This window comes from Schistocerca nitens, chromosome 4, assembly GCF_023898315.1.
Source record: "Schistocerca nitens isolate TAMUIC-IGC-003100 chromosome 4, iqSchNite1.1, whole genome shotgun sequence".
In the NCBI taxonomy this organism is placed as follows: domain Eukaryota; kingdom Metazoa; phylum Arthropoda; class Insecta; order Orthoptera; family Acrididae; genus Schistocerca; species Schistocerca nitens.
Window position 1 is genome coordinate 376700076 of NC_064617.1, and position 21569 is coordinate 376721644.

At 41.9% G+C, this 21569-nt stretch overlaps 1 protein-coding gene across 1 annotated transcript; it reads right to left on the reverse strand.

Moving 5' to 3' along the window:
* Positions 1-9637: 9637 nt before the first annotated feature.
* LOC126253534 (uncharacterized) lies at positions 9638-19587 on the reverse strand. Its single transcript, XM_049954922.1, has 2 exons — positions 19024-19587; positions 9638-10166 (listed from the first exon to the last, which is right to left on the reverse strand). Exons 1-2 carry the CDS (start codon positions 19219-19221, stop codon positions 9738-9740), a joined length of 627 nt encoding a protein of 208 aa, XP_049810879.1. The 5' UTR covers positions 19222-19587; the 3' UTR covers positions 9638-9737.
* Between the last annotated feature and the right edge of the window lie 1982 nt (positions 19588-21569).

A 21569-nucleotide genomic window follows, 5' to 3' on the forward strand; every position in this document is an offset into this window, starting at 1 on the left:
GCACAGGGCCCTTCTGATTAATTCTGTTCCTGAATCTTCTGAAGTATTTCACGAATGAGATAAAGTCATAAAGTTCCAGAAATTGGTTAAAATAAAATATTAACTTCAACTACGCCATTTTAATTTACAGTTTCGTCAAAGTTGTACCCTCCTTCACTAACAAAATTGTGCCAGTTTCCGTACAACTTGTTACAGCAGTTCTGAATTTCTTAATCACAAACCTTCTATAGATGACGCGACAGACATGCTTTCTTCGTGAGTTCTTTAAAACATGCTAAATCTCGACCCTCTGAAACCGCAGAGAATGAAATCAATAGGTCTTTCGACATTCGGTTAAGTTCGTTCCCTTTTTTTATTTACCAATAAACTAAATCCCTTTTTTTAAACGGTAATACGCACATTGTTATCTGCATTAGAGAATCCTGGAAAGGAAAGTTAGTGTTTGCAATGAAACGCCATAAAAGCATACCAGAAATTTATACATCGCTGTAGCCAATATATCCAGCATAATTTAGTTTTACCCATAAACGTTAAGAACCAGGGTGCAACGCGAGAAGAATCAGTATATTTCATGGTTTCCCTCACTTTTTCGCAAAAATATATACGTATATAGTTTCATCGTAGATTTGCAAGGAAAATATATGGGTTACGAAAAAAAAAATATTTTCTGTAACCGTTAACAGACAGGACACATAGCTGAGTTGCTCAGAATCAGTTACTGGAAATTTTCATGACGGGAAATTTGTCATGACGTCACTGAATGACTGCCATGATACTGGACCTAGTGGGAGAGATTGGCACAAAATAGAAAATTGTGACAGGCTCCATCAATTAAGTCAGAAGAATGATAACAAAGGAAGGCAATCTCTTAGCTACTTCGCAACACATTCTGCACTGGTATGGTGACATCTGACATTCGGTGAGATTACAGTTGAACTGCAGTGACACATGTTTGACAGGCATCTATAAGTAAGTTTTGTAACATTGTTTTTAGTGTACGTTCATTTAAATTTTTGTGGCTATTTTTGTATTAGCTTTTAAAGAAAAACAAGTTTCAGATTCTTCGTTATTCCAGTTCTTGAGGACTGTTTCACATCTGTATAAGGAACATTAGCATATCAGTTCTTTTGGTAATTGGTGTTATGTATTTTCATTTGTTATGAGGCATTGTACATCCTACGAGATCTCATCACTATGGATCTTTTGAGCGAGAAGTAAACCCATCTTCTTGTTTATCTACGTAATAATTTATGCATCTGTAATCCCTAAAGCAACGGTTCTCCATGCTGCTCTTACGCACCTGCTCCACAACCTCGTCATTAATGAGACATAGTTTCCGACTGCATTTTCCAACATGTGCATCTTCGTGTATCCGTGGAAAATTACCTGACCATAAGCGTACTATCTGCGGCTCTCAATCCATCACATTGGACAGAACTGAAGCTCAGTTTTGGCAGGAACTACAACGAATTGTAGGACGGCAGAAATGTATTAAGCATTACAGAGCATGGTTCATAAGTCACAGAAATTGAAGAGATGCATCAAAATGGATGGTATTCTATTAATGCGTTTATAATAAAAGGAAAATGGGGTTGGCTACATACACAAACAGCGGAAAGAAGTCCCAGGCCACAGATCTAGACTGGTATTGCGTCGAACTGACCTCTGAGTACTGTACTTGGAAGCATACTAGACAGTGGTCCTGACAGTGTGGAGCAGCGCCAACAGCAAATGTTTTAAGTTACATGAAATAGTTACAATCACAAAAAAGTCGTGAAATATGGTGAGGTCAATACTTTTTTCGTCTTGGATAATACAGAACGAGGGCATTTAAAGTAACTGCCTTTCAAATTTAGTTTTCTCCACCCAGTAACATTAAGAATAATAACAGAATTATATAGCAAAACAACAATTGAAAATTTATTTTTGAACCAAATCGTTTTTATTAAGCAGATGACAGCCACACGATAAATGGTTTACCTGGTCATGGTCAAACTCCAACAATGAAGTAATCTCATCGATCAGGTTTGGCTAAGTACAGTAAAGTTACAGTTTCACAGAATCACGAAAATGCTGACACAGTCACACTACTCGGAGACAACTATGGAAAGAAATTTACTTACGGCATCCAGCAGGTGAGAAAATTTAACTATTTTATAAAAATATTCTTAAAAAACTATGAATCCTGTTTTCCATTACAACGGTTGAGATCAAAGTATGTTGTAATAGGAAGAGAGATTTATTAATACGTATGACAAAATCTAATCAAGACTTAAAAGTGCACCACGAGCAGTGTAGAAAAATTAGATCACCGAAAACCAGTAACCCTTTTCGTTTTAATAGTATTTCAACCAAAGAACTAAAATAATGTGCTGACTTGATAGTGCCGCTTTGAGATACCTTTGCAACCAGCAGATGAGTGAAGAATTTTCTGAAAACCTGAAGTAAACACTAGCGATACCAATTTATGAAAGTGTAGATAAGCAAGTGACCACTAACAGGGAACTCATCTTTCTCCTTTCCTTGCAGCTTTGGTCAAAATAATATTTTTGCTACAGATGAAGGCAAAAAGTGTATTACTTAAAGTTGATAACCAAACATCAAGCGGAAGCCTTTTCAGGGAATCTGGAATTATTGCGCTTACGAGCCATCACGTGTACCAGCTATTGATATTTGTAGTTAATAATAAGAGTGAATTTAGTATGAACTCTGAAATTCAAGTTTTTATATTAAAAGTAAACCAAAATAATTTTCACAAAGACTACTCGTTCCATTCTCAAGTTCAAAATGGAGTTTCATATTCTAGTGCGAAAGTCAGTAAGAATTTGTCAACAGACTGGAAATCGGAGGATATCAGTGAATGAACTAAATAAAAGGATACCTTATTAGACAATCGTGTTATTAATAAGAATATTTCGACATGGAGACGTAAATTATAATATAGTGAATATTAATGTTCTTAATATACAGTTTTTCAAGTTCTGCAGCATATGAATAACTGTATTGCTATCTGAAATCAGTTAAGTTACAAAGACACTTAGTATGAATGGGAAGAACAGTTGCCTGTTACAAAGTAGTTAGCTGTTTTTCTTCTACTGTGTGTAATGTACGTAATTTATGTACATGATCTGTGAGTATATTATCGTTAGTTATGGTTTGCTGTTACGACACTTTACAGAAACTGACTACAAAGATAGCTTCAGCCTGTTACGTCTAATTACATTCATTTCGCATTCGTGAAGCCTCTCATTCATCGTGGGAATTTCGACACAAGATATGTAAATGAATGATGACGAGATAAAAAGTCAGCTGTTCCACTTGCATAAGCCACAACGATAATACCAGCAGCGAGCAGGGAGTACCATAAGCATGACACCGCTGGCTGTTGATATTCACATGGCATTTGTCTCCGTTAGAGGTCATGTGGCGCTTCAAGAGCCAGCTGCTTAAGTGATCAATGGGGTAGGGATGTGAAAACCGACCGGTTAAAACCGATATCTTATTTTAGTTCCGAATAACCGGTATTATTGATATTTGTTTGGTCTCGGTTATAATAAGCTTTTTTGTTTTTTTTTCTTTTTACTAATAGCCAAGCAGAAAAACCGAAATATCAAGTACCATATCAACAGTACCAATATTTTTCGCTTTTAAGTAAACCTTACTTAAAAAGAAGTAATTTTGATACGTAAAACTTGCATTATTTTCAAATATTGTGTTGTTACAGAGAACGAGAAAAGTGATCAGCGACATTTTAATGACAATGCCGACAGAAACGAGCAACAAACACAAAGCATAGGAACTTACAGAGGATTTATGAGACAATAACGTCCCTGTTCCTTTGTGTAGACGGTGGTGATCACCCAACTACAATAGAAACAGACTTAAGAATACTAAAGCCCAGCCACAGCCTATCAGCAAACTGACTGTTTAGACCCCGCTTCACAACATACGTGCTCGCGGAGCAAGCTGTGAGCAGCAAGGCGCGAGCACGGAGCAGCGCGAGCATGCTACCCCCACTACAGGACCAGAGCGGAGAGTGGGGAGAGTCACGTGGGGCACACAACAGCTGCTGCCAGTCAATGTAAATCCGCGGCCACCTGCAGGGATATCACTCACGAATTATTACTGCGACAAATGAAACAAATAAAGGAGAATGTACACATGCCACATAAATTTATTAGCTTCGCATTAATTTGTGAACTGTTACACAATAAAAGGTGTCACTGAAGTGTGGGATTCTCGGTTATCTTGTACTTTTTGCCCTTTACAATTGCGTCTATGTTCGGAGTAACTGTTCTTGTGCATTTTAGGCGCAGCGTGCAGTTTAAATTTCGATCAGACAATGCGTTTCTCAGGCGCGTCTTGTTACATTTCATTGCAGAGAACAGTTGTTCACAAACATACGTGGAACCGAAAATTGATATTATTGTCACCGCTAGTTTGTGCAAACGAGGAAATCTATCCTGAGGGAAGTGTCTGTAGAATTCCAAAATGTTTTTCTTGTTCTGAAAGTTGTCTCTGTATTCTCTGTCACACTGCAGATCAATAATTTCTTGCTGCAGCTCAGGACGAATCTCTTAAATATTCGCTGAATATGGAGAGAACAGATCGAAATCACTGTCTAGTGCTGTCAGATCTTGAAAGCGCTGATCAACTAAACTATGTGAATAACGTTCACAGTCTTTGTGACATCTTGCATGGATGATAATTTAGGAAAATGAGCTAGGTTTCCTGTTTCCAGCTGACTCACCCAAAGTGTCAATTTCATTTTAAAAGCTCGTATTCGATCTATGAAATGAGTAATTAGCAGATCTTTACCTTGTAGTAAAATGTTCAAAGCATTCAGATGGCTAGTTGAATCTGCTACGAACGCGAGATCACATTCAAACGTGCGCGCGCATTTCCCCTCCCTCCCCTCCCTCCCTACTCCGCGACCTTGCACCTGCTCGCGAGCACGTGCCTGAGCAGACGCGAGTACTCGCGCTCAAATCCGGCCAGTTGTTAAGCCCTGGTTTAGACCGTTCGCCGGGTGCAAGTCTTTCGATTTGACGCCACTTCGGCGACTTGCGCGTCGATGGGGATGAAATGTTGATGGTTAGGACAACACAACATCCACTCACTCCCTGAGGGGAGAAAATCTCCGACCCAGCTAGGAAACGAACCCGGGCCCTTAAAATTGACATTCTGTCGCGCTGACCACTCAGCTACCGGGGGCGGCCTGATTATTTTCTGTGGGGATATCTAAAGTCACGTGTGTATGAGACTCCACTGGATATGGAGATGGAATTAGCTGCCAGAATTGTAGCTGTCTGTGATGTGATTTGAACCATGCAAGGGATATTTGTCAGGGTGCGTCGGAATCTTGTTCGCCGATCTCATGCTTGCATTGAAGTTGATGGCCGTCAGTTTCAGCACATTTTGTAAGGTACATTACAAACGGTACGTTCACTGTGTCAGTGAGGGATTTCCAGTTAACAGTAACTAATGTAAATAAGAAAGTACACAGTAATGTGCTTTTTATTCCTATTATCTCCTTAAGCTGTCTTCTCCGACCCCAGGTCCCCTAACTCAAAGTGTTCAGTGGAGCATCTTCTGTGTCCCGTTAAACTTTTGTACACTCTTACGGAAACACCCTGTATAATAGTAGGTAAAGTACGAGTGAATTGCGCGGTAGTCAGAATTACTTAGCACATGATGCACCTTTGTTCATTAAAAACTAATTTAACAAATATCTATCAACAAAAATATATTGGCAGAAATTCCATGTAGCTGTTGTAGCCAGATTGTCTGTCTAATGGCAGAACATTGAATAATACCCCAAGCCTCGAGCAGACCTTCATCACTAGTTGCTCTGGCACCAAACGAGTAGAAGAATAAAAAATATCTATAACGGGCGGCTCCAGAAAAGAAAATTAAAACAACAATCTGAAGCTGTTGTCTTCCGTCACCGTCCAAATTGCAAAACTTTCTGTATGCTAATAACATACTTTCCTGTCAAGACGCTGAAAAACAGTGATTATTCCGGTACTTATATACGGCTAACTAACTAGAAATATAAATAAAAGAAATACAATGTTCACGGTACGTCAGCACTTGATCGCGTAAAACGAAGAGTACCCAGCTGCTTTGGTAAGCCCTATGTGCGCAAACGCTGTTGTGAAACGAAAGAAAAGTTTAAATAAATAAGAGCCTAGGTGGGAAAAGATGCCGCATTCTTTCAGTAAAATAATAATACCACTACGTAACAGGCAGTGCGACCCTACAAAAATAGCTTCTCGTCTCAGAGAACCAAGTTTCTTGGCAATTTTCCAACGAAACTTTCCACTTACTATATTACAGCTCAGTAGATCGATGTTTAAATTAAAAATCAAAATATCCACGGGTGTACTGCCGGTCTACAGTGTCCAACGGGCACAATATTTCGGCGATCATACATGTCGCCATCATCAGGTGAACTGACGGACTGAGCTCCTGTGAACGTGCCGGTACGGAGATCCGTACACTATGGCTGCTCAGGTGGAACTGGGTTCGGTCGCGGCGGCGGCGGATTTAAATACCCTCCGCCCGCGGCGCGCTCACTCCGCCGTCCGCGCCCCGCGCCATGGTCGCGCGGTGGAACAGATTGCGACGGCGTCTGAGATGACGTCGGTGTGATGGCTCCGTCCGCCGTGGTCGTCACAACTATACATTTGCTCGATTTACTCTTGATTAACCCAATCGCGGTGTGGCCGTGCGGTTAAAGGCGCTTGTCTGGAACCGCGTGACCGCTACGGTCGCAGGTTCGAATCCTGCCTCGGGCATGGATGTTTGTGATGTCCTTAGGTTAGTTAGGTTTAATTAGTTCTAAGTTCTAGGTGACTGATGACCTCAGAAGTTAAGTCGCATAGTGCTCAGAGCCATTTGAACCATTTGAAACTGTGGATCTCGGAATATTGAATTCCCTAACGATTTTCGAAGTGAAATGCCCCATGCGTGTCACTGCAACTATCACTGCGCGTTCAGAGTCTGTTAATTGCCGTCGTGCGGCCAAAGTCACGTCGGAACCCTTCCACGTGAATCCCCTGAGTACAAATGACAGCTCCGCCAATGCGCAGACCATTTATACCTCGTGTACGCGATACTACAGCCGTCTGTATGTGTGCATATTGCTATCCCATGACTTGTGTCACCTCAGTATATAAAATATCTGTTTATAAATTGCACTATTCTGCACCTCTCCATCTACTGTATTATGTTTCTTAAATTGTAGAAAATGGACGCTACTGGCCATTAAAATTGCTACACGAAGAAGGAATGCAGATGATAAACGGGTATTCATTGGACAAATATATTATACTAGAACTGTTACGTTATTACTTTTTCACGCAATTTGGGTGCATAGATCGTGAGAAATTAGTACCCAGAACAACCACCTCTGGCTGTAATAACGCCCTTGATACGCCTGGGCATTGAGTCAAACAGAGCTTGGATAGCGTGTACAGTTACAGCTGCCCATGCAGCTTCAACACGATACCACAGTTCATCAAGAGTAGTGACTGGCGTATTGTGATGAGCCAGTTGCTCGGCCACCATTGACCAGACGTTTTCAATTGGTGAGAGACCTGGAGAATGTGCTGGCCAGGGCAGCAGTCGAACATTTTCTGTACCCAGAAAGGCCCGTACAGGACCTGCAACATGCGGTCGTGCCCTGCTGAAATGTAGGGTTTCGCAGGGATCGAATGAAGAGTAGAGCCACGGGTCATAACACATCTGAAATGTAACGACCAATGTTCGAAGTGCCGTCAATGCGAACAAGAGGTGACCGAAACGTGTAACCAATGGCACCCCATACCATCACGCCAGGTGATACGCCAGTATGGCGATGACGAATACACGCTTCCAATGTGCGTTCACCGCGATGACGCCAAACACGGATGCGACCATCGTGATGCTGTAAACAGAACCTGGATTCATCCGAAAAAATGACGTTTTGCCATTCGTGCACCCAGGTTCGTCGTTGAGTACACCATCGCAGGCGCTCCTGTCTGTGATGCAGCGTCAAGGGTAACGGCAGCCATGGTCTCCGAGCTGACAGTCCATGCTGCTGCAAACGTCGTCGAACTGTTCGTGCAAATGGTTTTTGTCTTGCAAACGTCCCCATCTGTTGACTCAGGGATCGAGACGTGGCTGCACGATCCGTTACAGCCATGCGGATAAGATGCCTGTCATCTTGACTGCTAGTGATACGAGGCCGTTGGGATCCAGCAAGGCGTTCCGTATTACCCTCCTGAACCCATCGATTCCATATTCTGCTAACAGTCATTGGATCTCGAGCAACGCGAGCAGCAATGTCGAGATACGGTAAACCGCAATCGCGATAGGCTACAATCCTACCTTTATCAAAGTGGGAACCGTGATGGTACGCATTCCTCCTCCTTACACGAGGCATCACGACAACGTTTCACCAGGCAACGCCGGTCAACTGCTCTTTGTGTATGAGAAAAATCGGTTGGAAACTTTCCTCATGTCAGCACGTTATAGGTGTCGCCACCGGCGCCAACCTTGTGTGAATGCTGTGAAAAGCTAATCATTTGCATATCACAGCATCTTCTTCCTGTCGGTTATATTTCGCGTCTGTAGCACGTCATCTTCGTGGCGTAGCAATTTTAATGGCCAGTAGTATATTGTCGAATCTTTCGTCATATATGTTGGACAGCTTCAGGTTATCAGCATCACGTTGAGATAATACAAATTATATTTCAGTAAAATCAGAAAAATGATGAAAGTAGTATAACTTATGATACTTTACCCCCACCAGCAACGCTGTGCTCCAACCGATAATTAGCAGCTTCCCCTGGTCTCGAAATTTCAGGCGACTAGGAAAGTGAAGCTAACCTGCTACTAATCTCTACCATCACAGTTCTAGTTCTTCACAAATACATAACCTAACCATCAAGTACAACCGTTCTTGCGACTTTCAGAAGATGGAAGGAGATGTAATCCACTTACTGTTTTACTGCAGTTTTCCGAAGCACAGAGAAATAGCTTACTCGAAAATCTTGGGAAAGTGCCACAGTTGCTCTGGCTTTACTGCAAAATGAAAGTTAGAAAATGTCAAAACCTTTCTTGATGTGAGAGAGAGAGAGTTCCGTTTTATTATGAAATTTAGTTTGCTATTATTGCCTATATAAACATTTCATGAGAATCGCCACGAATCCGTTTCCTGTTCCCACCTCGTCTCAAAGTAGCACATACGACCTACGCCTTCAGTTATTTGCTGGATGTATTCCAGTCTCTCTTTTCCTTAACAGTTTTTACCTTCTATAGCTACTTCTACAACCACAGAAGTTACTCGGTGATGTCTTGAAGGATTTTCTATCATCCTGTCCCTTCTTCTTGTCAGTGTTTTCCATATATTCCTTTCCTCGCAGATTCCGCGGAGGACCTCTTCATTCCTTAGCTTATCAGTTCACCTAATTCTTAAGCAACGTGTATTAAGTCTGTGGCGATACCGTAAATTATTCCGAAATCGTTTTGCAAACTCTTCTCGTTTCTCTGAACAGATGTTTTTAAATTAGTACCACGCTGTTGGCAGTATTTTTCAATAAACCAATGTTAATCAAAACCACAAGAAAAGTAAAAAAGATTACCAGAAACATAGTATTTTCAGTATTTTATTTTATGAAATGGTGACGAACAAATGAATGATAAATATGTACAAGATCTTTCGCATCCTGAAACGGGTGCAGATCTTTCATTCACACAATCCTGTGGCACCGGCCATTGTGTCCCGTTCTAAAACCGGATCCGCATTTGACTAGGTTAGGGGCGATGATGAAACCTTTGGACTGTGAACTATTCGAGCTGGCCGTGGTTACATCATCTGGCAGTGACGTCACGGACAGCGTCGAGTTATCCACTGCTAGCTGTGGGCCAGAGAGCGGCGCTGCAGTCGTCCCGTTGTCGCCGGCGCCGTGGCTGCCTGCTGCAGCAGCTCTCTCTGATGACGTGGACGCAGTCGGAGGCAGCGCCGTGGTCGTTGTTCGCTGGAGCGGCACGAACTTGTTGACGAAGCTGCTGATCTTGTCTAGGATAATGCCGCCATCGCAAGGCTGGTGTGCCAGGAGAACCAGCGAGAGGACAACGAGCAACGTCCGGGGGGACATTTGTACCACTCTGGCAACAACCTGCAACACACCCAACAACAATTTCGTTAACACTATTGCTTAAGTTACCGTGCTTACAATCTAATACAACAAAAAAAGTTAAAAAAAGTTGCCCAGATGCAAATAGGACTCGCGCACTGAGGGTTCTGTACAAACTTAGTACTGTTTATAGACAATTCACCCGTTCCGAGATTCGAGAATTTCGACGAATTTTGCCTTTTATCGACACTGATACTGTCAAGATGGGGGTCCCAGGGGTTCCAAGACTTTCGAGAATGTTTTAATTTCAAGTTCGAAGTAGGATAACAAATAACAAAAGAAAAAGTTTTTCATATGGCATAATTACAGATTAATGATGTTCTAATGTTTTTCCATTACTTAACTGTACAACCTCTCTTCTTGCCAAATTTCATGACTCTACATCAAGGGGGAGTACCTTATACATTTTAGAAAGTCTGTGTGAGAGTATCAAAATATGTGACATATTGGCCGCGTCTTTTGATTGCACTGAGTTAGAAACGTAACATTTGTACACCACTAAAGCTATAAACCCTAGTATGCGACATAAATTTCAAATTCCCAAGAGGTTTTAACAAACGGAAGGACAGGTAGACAGTCACAGAACAAATGGAAAATTTTTTTTCGTTTGATATAACAACAAATTCATAATTTTCGGATTTTTTTTTCCTTTGGTTGTAGTGTGAAACCTTACCTCTAGACCAACAGGAGGTCAGTGTATGTTTTGATGAGTGAGTTTGCGAGTATAAGTATACGTGACATAAATGGCCGTATCTTTTTAGAAATTGGAAATTTGTGGTAAGGTCTTATGGGACCAAACTGCTGTGATCATCGGTCCCTAACCTTACACACTACTTAAGCTAACCGAAAGTAAATTACGCTACGGACAACACACACATCCATGCCCGAGGGAGGACTCGAACCTCTGACGGGGGGTAGCCGCGCGAACCGTGACAAGGCGCCCTAGACCGAGCGGCTACCCCCCACGGTGCCGTATCTTTTGATTGCATTGATGTTGAAAATAACGTTTGTTACACCGTCTAAGGACCATGACCTTAGTATATGACATAAATTTCAGCTTCATCCGTTTACCCGTTCCTGAGTAAAAGGGGGCTTAACAGACATATGGACAGACAGACAGACAGACAGACAGATTTCAAAGGAAATACAGTCTTTCGCGTGATAAAATGAAAAACTCATAATTTTCGTATTTTTTTTTCCTATGTTTGTACTATGAAACCTTGCTTCTTGCCGAATTGCACGATTGTAGACCAAGGAGAAGCACTCTACAGGTTTTGATGAGTGAGTTTGCAACTGTGAATATACGTGACATAAATGGCCGAGCTTTTGATTGCATTGTCTTAAAAACTAACGTTTATTATATAGCCAAAAAAGTATAGGCCTTCGTATGTGACATAAATTTCAACTTGACACGTCTGCCCGTTCCTGAGAAAATGGTTTTGAACAGCCGGACAGACAAACTGAAGTACGGAACTGTAAGAACGCCATTCTAAAAAACTTTACTTCTATTTAGAGCCAAAAAAATTTATCGGGATATCGTTGGGTTCTTTTTAATGAACAACTTTGGGAAACTGCAGCTATTTTTCAAGTTCCCTTTCACTAAGCCATATGAAATGGCAAATACATTTTCAACGGGCCCATTCATGGAACTAAGAGTTATTAAGAGTGATATAATCCATAATTTTCAAACTACTGCACAGTGTAACGTGAAAACTCAAAGTGTATAGTAAAAAGCCAAAACAACTTATGTGGAATTAAAAGCAAGGGTAGTTACATTAAGAGTGCAATGGGGATTTCAATGTTAAACGCAGAGGAGAGAGCGGATGGATGGAAAGAATACATTAAGGGCATCCACAAGAGAGGGGGCTTGTCCCACGACATGTTGGAAGAAAAAATTGGAATCTATGTTGAAGACACAGAGGATCTGGTATTAGAATCAAAGTTTAAAAGAGCTTTGGAAGACTTAAGGACAAATAAGGCAAAAGGAATAGATAACGTTCCGTCAGAATTACTAACTTCATCACGGGAACTTGAGACCAAACGACTATTCTTTGTAGAATCTATGACTCTGGCGTCATACCATCAAACTTTCGAGAAAATATCATTCAGGCCATTCCGAAGATATCAAGAGCAAAAAGTGCGAGAACTATCATACAATCAGCTTAATAGTCGTGCATCCAAATTGCTTACAAGAATAACATGTAGCAGAATGAAAAATTAAAACTGAAGATATTTTAGATGATGATGAGTTTGGCTTTAGGAAAGGTAAATGCATCAGGGATTCAGCCCTGACGTTGCGCTTGATAATGGAATTAAGATTGAAGAAAAGTCAGGACACGCTCATAGGATTTGTCGACCTAGGACAAGCATTCGACAATACTGTTCAATCTACACATGGAAGAAGCAGTGATGGACATAAAATAAAGTTTCAAGAGTGGGATTAAAATTCAAGGTGAATGGATATCAATGATAACATTCCCTGATGACATTTCTATGCTTAGAGAAAGTGAAGAGGAGCTACAGGATCTGTTGAATGGAATTAACAGTGTAATAAGTACAAAATATCAATTGAGAGAAACCCGAAAACAGAGAAAAGTAATGAGGAGTATGAGAAATGAGAATAGTGAGAAACTTATTAAAGTTGGCGATAGCGAAGTAGACGAAGTTAAGTAATTCTGCTACGTTGGAACGAAATAACACATGACGGACCAAGCAAGGAAGACATAAAAAGCAAGCTAGCACGTACAAAGAAGGCATTCTTGGGCAGGAGACGTCTATTGGAATCAAACATTGACAGTAATTTGAGGCAGAAATTTCTGAGAGTGTACATGTAGAACACAGCACTGTATGGTAATGCAGCAAGGACTGTGGGAAAATCGGAGCAGAGGAGAATCGAAGCTTTTCAGATGTGGTGCTACAGATGGATGTTCAGAAGTAGGTGGACTGGTAGGATAAGGGGTGAGGAGATTCTCCGCAGGATGATAGGGCACGAGTTAAGACAACAGGGAATAACTTCCATGGTACTAGGTGGAGCTGTAGAGGGTAAAAACTGTATGAAAAGATAGAACTTGGAACAAACCCAACAAGTAATGGAGATCGTAGGGTGTAAGTTGTATACTGAGATGAAGAGGCTAGTGCGTGAGAGGAATTCGTGGAACGTCGCATCAAACCAGTGAGAAGATTGATGATTCAAAATAAAAATTATTACTTCCATATAGAATATGAATGTCACAATAAAATTACGTTAGTTACGTGGAGCCGACCGAAGTGGCCGAGCGGTTCTAGGCGCTTCAGTCTGGAACCGCGCGAGTAGTTCTAAGTTCGAGGGGACTGATAACTTCAGATGTTAAGTCCCTTAGTGCTCTGAGCCATTTGAACAATTTCAACTTACGTGGAACATCTGTCGGTGACACCTAATAACATTTTCCTCCATTAATTTAACCGCTGTCATTGTTATGCATATTGAATTTTGAAACAATACCTTACCAACGTAACCAGCATTAGTTGTGAGATGGAAACAACCATTGCAGTTGACTTACTAGCCCCAGTTAACTAGCAAGGACGAACCACAGTTTGCAAAATAATAATTGTCTCCATCATAAACTCGTCAAAAAAGTTTTGGAGCACTGCTTAGTTAGGTGATATAAACACTATCTAACCAAAGGTATCTCGACACCCATTAGTGGATATTAACATGGGAGTCCGCCCCCGGTAGCTGAGTGGTCAGCGTGACAGACTGTCAATCCTAATGGCCCGGCTTCGATTCCCGGTTGGGTCGGAGATTTTCTCCGCTCAGAGACTGGGTGTTGTGTTGTCCTAATCATCATCATTTCATCCCCATCGACGCGCAGGTCGCCGAAGTGGCGCCAAATCGAAAGACCTGCACCAGGCGAACAGTCTACCCGACGGAAGGCCCTAGCCACACGACATTTACATTTCCATTAACATGGGATGTGTCCACCCTTCGCCATTATGAAGGCTTGAACTCTGCTGTGGGCTCTTCCAATGAGGTGCGGACTTTCTGTGGAGGAATGGCACCGCAGTGTTCCTCAACAGTTGAAACCGGCAAAGTGTTACCGTTGGACGCTGGAGTCTGGAGAGAACTCTACATTCTAAGTCATTCTAAAATGACTTACATTGGGTTCGGGTCGGAACTCTGGGCATGCAAGTCCATTTCAGGAACGCCACTGTCCACATACAATTGCCTCAAAGATGCTGCTTTGTGACTGGGTGAATTTTCATGCTGAAGAAAGAAAACTACCAACGTCTCCGAACTATTCTTCTGCTGTACACAATACACACTGCTGTAATATGTGTTCACATCCTTCCGCATTTACCACTTTCTTATGTGCAATAAGGAAACCACGTCCTAACCACGTAAAACAATCTCATACCGTAACGCGACCATCACTGTACATAACTCTACATCACTGTTGACAATACACGTAATAGCAAGTAACGTTTCCTAGGCAGTCGCCAAAGCGAAACCCATCCATCGGATTGCCACAACTTGTAGGGTAATTCATTACACCAAATCATCCGTTTTCAGTCGCGTCGCCCTTTACATCATTCAAGCGGCGCTTAGCATTGACCACAGAAATGTGTGGCTCATCAGGAGCTGCTCGACAAAACTGCCCCATTCTTTGTAAATCTCTACGTACAGCCATTGTGCTGGGTGGATTACTGGTAGCACTCTGGGACTCATGAGTGGTTCTTCCAGCTGATTTCATGCACTTTTTTACAACAATCCTCCACGATGAACGACGGTCCCTGTTTGCCAGTAAATGGAGTCTGCCTGATCGATTCAGTTGCGGTTGTTGCTTCGTGTTTCCACTCCGCCGGCCGCTGTGGCCAAGGGGTTCTAAGCGCTTCAATCCGGAACCGCGCTGCTGCTACGGTCGCAGGTTCGAATCCTGCCTCGGACATGGATGTGTGTGATGTCCTTAGGTTAGTTACGTATAAGTAGTTCTAAGTCTAGGGGACTGATGACCTCAGATGTTAGGTCCCATACTGCTTAGAGCCATTTGAACCATTTTTTTTTCCACTTCACATTAACTCCACCAACAGGCGACTTGGGCAGCTTTTGAAGGTTTAAAATGTCCTTGATTAATAGTCATGTGACACCCAATGACTAGCCCATGTTCGAAATCACTGAGCTCCTCTGATCAACCCACTCTGCTGTTGCTTCTCTGCTGACATACTGCGGTTAACTGCACGTTAAATTGGGACATCCAGGTACTTTTGGTCAGATAGTGTGCACTGAAGCTGACCAAATCACCAGGATGTTCTTTTTCCTGTTTTCCTAAGTACTACGAGTAACGCAACAACATTTCCAGATTTTTACGATCGATCGAATTACAGGCGGGCAGGATTGAAAATTATGTCGGTGCTCTGGGTATACTTAGACCAAAGATATAATTCACAGTAAAATTCAATCGGTGATGTGTAACATTATCGTTACTTAGCTAATTATACGAGGCCTGTTCAGAAAGTAAGCTCCGATTGATTGCCAAATTGAAACCACAGTGAACATCGGAAATGTTTTACTTGTAACAATTAGCTACACCTTTCAGCTACTTCTCTACGTAGTCGCCGTTCTGACTTAGACTTTTGTCATAGCGTTGTACCAACTTTTCAATAGCCTCATCATAGAAGGCAGCCGCCAGTGCTTTCCGCCAATTCTCCACGCTGGCCTACACCTCGTTGTCTGTGTCAAAATGTTGTCTTCAAAGACAGCGGTTCATGTGACCAGAGATGAAACTCAGGGGGAGACAATTGCGGACTGTATTGTGGGTAATCTAACATTTCCATTTGAAAACGATGCAGGAGCATCTTCATTGCCCCTGCAGAATGCGGCTGAGAATTGTCTTGAAGAAGAAACAGCACGACAGTTATGTAATGTTAGCTGCATAGCTTCAGGCGAAATTTCTCACCAGGCCCTCGTACTTGGCGGCAGACACTATTTTCTAGACATCTTTACGCACTCACTGCGAGCTCAGAAATGAGAAAAGCGACGTGATGCTAACTGGGGTTATACTAGAGACACTACCCAACACATCTGTGCAAAGCTTTATCGGATTTTCATAGTCGTTTCCATTTCGCGACCGATCGGAGCTTACTTTCTGAACGCCCCTCGTACTTACAGCATCATACTAAACGAACTGTCAAACAAATGTCAAATCGTATTTTGAAGTATACGAACCATCAAAAATATGTCAAATTATATTCCATATGTTTATAATTACCACATATCACGTAATCACTACGAATTAGATGACGACAGTTTACTATAGATACAATATGGAGGTCAAATCAAACTATATGTAAGTACCAATGTATAGTTCCAATGTATAGTTATTCACATGGACAACCACCATATATTGAGATAGTCTCACCAGTACTGTATTCGCTGGTTACTTTAGAATGGCAATGATGGAGAAATAAATGTCGCAAAAATATTACATTTATTGCAGTTGATTTGGACATTTCCTTTCCAAAAGCAAAGATTCATACTTAACACACTCCTCTGCTGCACTAGTCTCGAACTAATAAACGTTACTGCGTATTAATCCCGATTGGTTAAGGACACTCAGTTGCCACTATGTAAATGAGTTATCAGAACATTCCTAGTCATTAATTTCTCATTCTCCGAGAATGATCTGAAAGCGGCTGCTAATCTAAAGCGACAAAAATTGCAAACAAAAACAGCGCAAGAGGCGTAGCAAAACGGTTGAGATCAGTCAACAGAAACCATTACAAGCCTGCTATCAGCTGTTATTCGACCTCAGTGCCTTGTATCTTTACATTTCGTACTGATATTAGTCCGTAGTAAATATCTAAGGATATAGCACACGTTCAATTGCTGTCTGTCATTCGTAACAGCTTTCCAAGGCACGTCGTAAATACATAGAAATTTCTCCCGCATAGAATGAAATTTTAGATTTCATAGGCTTACAGGGGAACACCAGAGATGGAATATAAACAACTGTGTGCCACGTAATAATGCCTACAACAGTCGTAGCATCTAATTTAGAAATGATTATTAACGAACGAAGAGCAACCAGTGTCAACTAATGGAGCAACTGAAAATGCACGGCTTATTGATTATTATTCAAATAATGGACTCAAAGAAATTTTAAACGCTTTATTCTTCCTCACATTTGTGTAATGCTGTCTTTTCTTTCATTCACTCGAGAAATACCATTAGCAGTAAAAAATCGCTTTAACTTTCTAAAACGTGATGGATGGGATGTGTAATTCAGTTGTAAGGTAACTAAGTCTCCCGCCGAAGATTGTGGAGGAGGTTTTCAATTTGTAGGACCACTTATTTTATTCAAATATTCTTTAAGGAAAAGAACTGCCATGTGGAAAACAGCTTCAAACGTCTGAATACATAACAAATGAGATAATGCGTTAAGTATTTGACTTGAAACACATAACCGAGAAAAACGTTAGAAAAGGTTTCAAATTGTGTTCAAAGTGCTCTAATTGTTCAATACGAGTACTATATGAATAGAGTCCAGGTAATTTGGATGCTGTGTGCTATGCTGCATGAATACATATACACAGATTCACGTTGACATATTTTTCAAATGGCTCTGAGCACGATGGGACTTAACTTCTGAGGTCATCAGTCCCCTAGAACTTAGAACTACTTAAACCTAACTAACCTAAGGACATCAGACACATCCAGGCCTGAGGCAGGATTCGAGCCTGTGACCGTAGCGGTCGCGCGGCTCCAGACTGTAGCGCCGAGAACCGCTCGGCCACTCCGGCCGGCGACATATTTTTCGTACTGTGCTAAACCTTTAATGTAAGATTGTAGCTCTTGATGAGCAGATTGTGACAGCATTTCAAATTTTTAATTTCGGTGAATAAAATCAAATATTTTTGCGCCTGCAAGTCGTTAGATAGGCAGGATGGACTGTGCATGAACCAGTTTAACCTTTTAGTAATACAGATACCAGAAGATTGGAGTTAAGTAACACGTTATGCCACTCATTTCACTGAAAATATATGTCAGACCCAATGTCTTAGCTCTAACGACCAATTTTAGCACTTAAGCTCTTCCTGTGAGTGAATTTGGTGTATATTACTGGCGATGGATGCTCATTAATGTTAGCATTGTCTTGAGTAGTTATTTGTCTTTGGTGCGTTCCAGAGGTTCTGTTTTGCCTGAAACACAACGTACTTTGTATGCTGTTACCGTGCAAACGCTTTTACCCTCATGATGCAATACACTGGTGTAATGGTCTCTAAAAATTAGTGAGTACATTAAGCTGAAGCAGTCATGGCGTTTCCGCCATTGTATGTTCCCATACAATGTCATTAGAAGCAACCACGGTACGCGTCTTGTCTGCTGTTCTTGCTGCCCTCACTCAAAAGCTTCATTATCCTCTTCGCCGGGATTGTATTGTACTGTTTAGAAATTTAAAACAATCCAACTCATCGCAAGCAACAAATACTGTTTGGACAATGGGACCCCTGCTGTTAAAATTTTACTATGTCGCACTTCATTGCTTTCGGATCTGCTACACCCCTAAACAATTCCACTGAGGAAACCGCCAGGTCATCTTGCAACTGACGTCATACAAATTACTTTAATTCCGTTGCTACTCAGCCATATCCACAAGATCTAATATGACAGATCAGCTCCATCTGCTATCGAATTCTTTTGCACATAAGATTACTGTTTCAAACTGAGTTCGAGTTCAGTTACAGTATTAACGCCTTATGTTAAAAACAATTACTTCCAAGAGGATTATGTTATGGCATTGATGACAGCCGGCTACAAACACAGTAAAAGCTTAATTTCAATCTTGCTCAGTTTGTTACTCACCGGACGAGAAGAATTTCTCCAGAAAACTACGCTCTTCCTCAGCGAGATCTGGTCGACTGAGTACACGAGTTGCGTTGCTCGGTCTGTTGGCGAAACAGAGATCCGGTCACCTTTTATTGAGAGTTCCTCTCCGTGCGCAAACTGAGTCCAAGGGTGCCCCATGCGATAGAAGAGACTGGAGCGAGGTTTCAGGAACATCTGCACAACAACAGTGTCAAGGAAAAGACGCGCGCCTTCACATCGTCCCCATTTCCACTTAGAAGTGTAATCAACATATTGTACCAAAGTGCAATCGATGCGCGTTGCATTTAAACAAGATCCAAAGTACTGCAGCGCGCGTACGTTCCACCGGATAATTTACTAAATAGTTAATTATCAAATTAAATCCTCAAACCCTGCTTTATGTAATGGAAACCGACCAATTTTGCGTTCTTCAAAATGATTCCAAGTTCTCAACGTGTGTCAAGTTCTCTTATTTTCTTTCTGTGTGTCTTGAAGCATTTCTATCAGATATTTTTCACCACTTTATTCCTACCTCGTGTATAGCATTTTATAAACAACAGTTAGCAAAAAAATGGTTCAAATGGCTCTGAGCACTATGGGACTCAACTGCTGAGGTCATTAGTCCCCTAGAACTTAGAACTAGTTAAACCGAACTAACCTAAGGACATCACAAACATCCATGCCCGAGGCAGGATTCGAACCTGCGACCGTAGCGGTCTTGCGGTTCCAGACTGCAGCGCCTTTAACCGCACGGCCACTTCGGCCGGCAACAGTTAGCAATAGAGAGACAGACCAGCATATTTGTAGAGTTCACTTTACCGATGATTTTCGTCGGAAAACAATACAGGACACCAGCCGGCCGAAGTGGCCGTGCGGTTAAAGGCGCTGCAGTCTGGAACCGCGAGACCGCTACGGTCGCAGGTTCGAATCCTGCCTCGGGCATGGATGTTTGTGATGTCCTTAGGTTAGTTAGGTTTAACTAGTTCTAAGTTCTAGGGGACTAATGACCTCAGCAGTTGAGTCCCATAGTGCTCAGAGCCAATACAGGACACCACTTTAAGTACAAGTATACTATTGTCTTGAGCCGCGCGGGTTTAGCCGAGCGGTCTGAGGCGCTGCAGTCATGGACAGTGCGGCTGGTCCCAGCGGAGGTTCGAGTCCTCCCTCGGGCATGGGATGTGTTTGTCCTTAGGATAATTTGGGTTAAGTAGTGTGTAAGCTTAGGGACTGATAACCTTAGCAGTTAAGTCCCATAAGATTTCACACATTTATTGTCCTGAATACAACTCACGTGTCGCTACTATGAGTGCTTTCGCATTACTCCAGATGGCATACCAGTGATGTTAATTGTGATGGTAATGAACAGTAGTTTGGTTACTATCCTACAGTGTAATTTCTTCATGAAAATATTTCTCTCTTAGGTCGACATAGCTGTCGAGCAAACCCGTTAACATCTGTGCGACGTGACAAAATGGTAACCACAAACTACCTCTTACAGAAGTTCTGTTAATTAAGCTGATGATACTTCGTATATTAACCGTCTTCATCGACACTGTCAGATATGACACAAAAAAAAACATGGTGGTGTGTGTGTGTGTGTGTGCGTGTGTGTGTGTGTGTGTGTGTGTGTGTGTGCGTGCGTGTGTAAGTGAGTTTGCGCAAATAAAGTATAATATCCAGAGTTATAACAGAAATATATAGAAACGGGAAACAAAATGAAGACGCGTGTATTGGAACCAGTAGTTGGTGATAGAAACACTGTAGGGCTTTCAGGAATTTTTGTTTCTGGTTATATTACTGATTTCATCTTACCATGACGAAAATGGCTACACCTCTAGCTCCCTATGTAGATTCAATTCTCAATAAAATACGAGGGAATATCGGAAAGTATCGCACTATAATTTTATTACCAAAAAGATTTATAGCTAACAAAACAAAAAAATCAGAAATGAACATACATCTTTTACCTACTTTCCTACATAGTCACCAACGTTCTCAACACATTTCTACCATCGGGCTACCATTTTCAATGTCCAACCCTGGTAGCTCAGTGGTCAGCGCGACGGAATGTCATGCCTAAAGTATCGGGTTATATGCCCGGCTCGATGGGGGATTTTCTCCGCTCAGGACTGGGTGTAACGTTATGATCATCATTTCGTCTCCATCGACACGAAGTGGCGTCAACTCGAAAGACTTGAACCAGGCGAACGGTCTACCCGACGGGAGGACCTAGCCACACGGAGTTTCTATTTTACCGTTTTCAATAAGGCCTACTCGTAGAAGTTCGTTCGGTTGACGTATAGCCATTTGCGGGCTGGTGATTTCACCTCCGCATCTGTCGCTATACGTTAGCCGGTCAGGAATTTCTTCATAGGAGCAAACAGATGAAAGTCCGACGGTACTAGGTCCGGACTGTATAGTGAATACTGGAGCATCTCCCACCCAAATCTGGCGATTTTCTCCCGATCGGGAGCATCAGCGTGGGGACGAGTATTGTCATAATGCAATCTGACACCGTCAGTATTTATGTTATGGCGTTTGGT

What these genes read in the sequence shown, in the direction of transcription:
- LOC126253534 (XM_049954922.1), bottom strand. Translation starts at nt 19,221, where the DNA reads ATGTTCCTGAAACCTCGCTCCAGTCTCTTCTATCGCATGGGGCACCCT. An exon ending in GGAGAAATTCTTCTCGTCCG is followed by an intron (nt 10,167 to 19,023) that starts GTGAGTAACAAA and finishes GGTGTGTTGCAG; the next exon opens with GTTGTTGCCAGAGTGGTACA.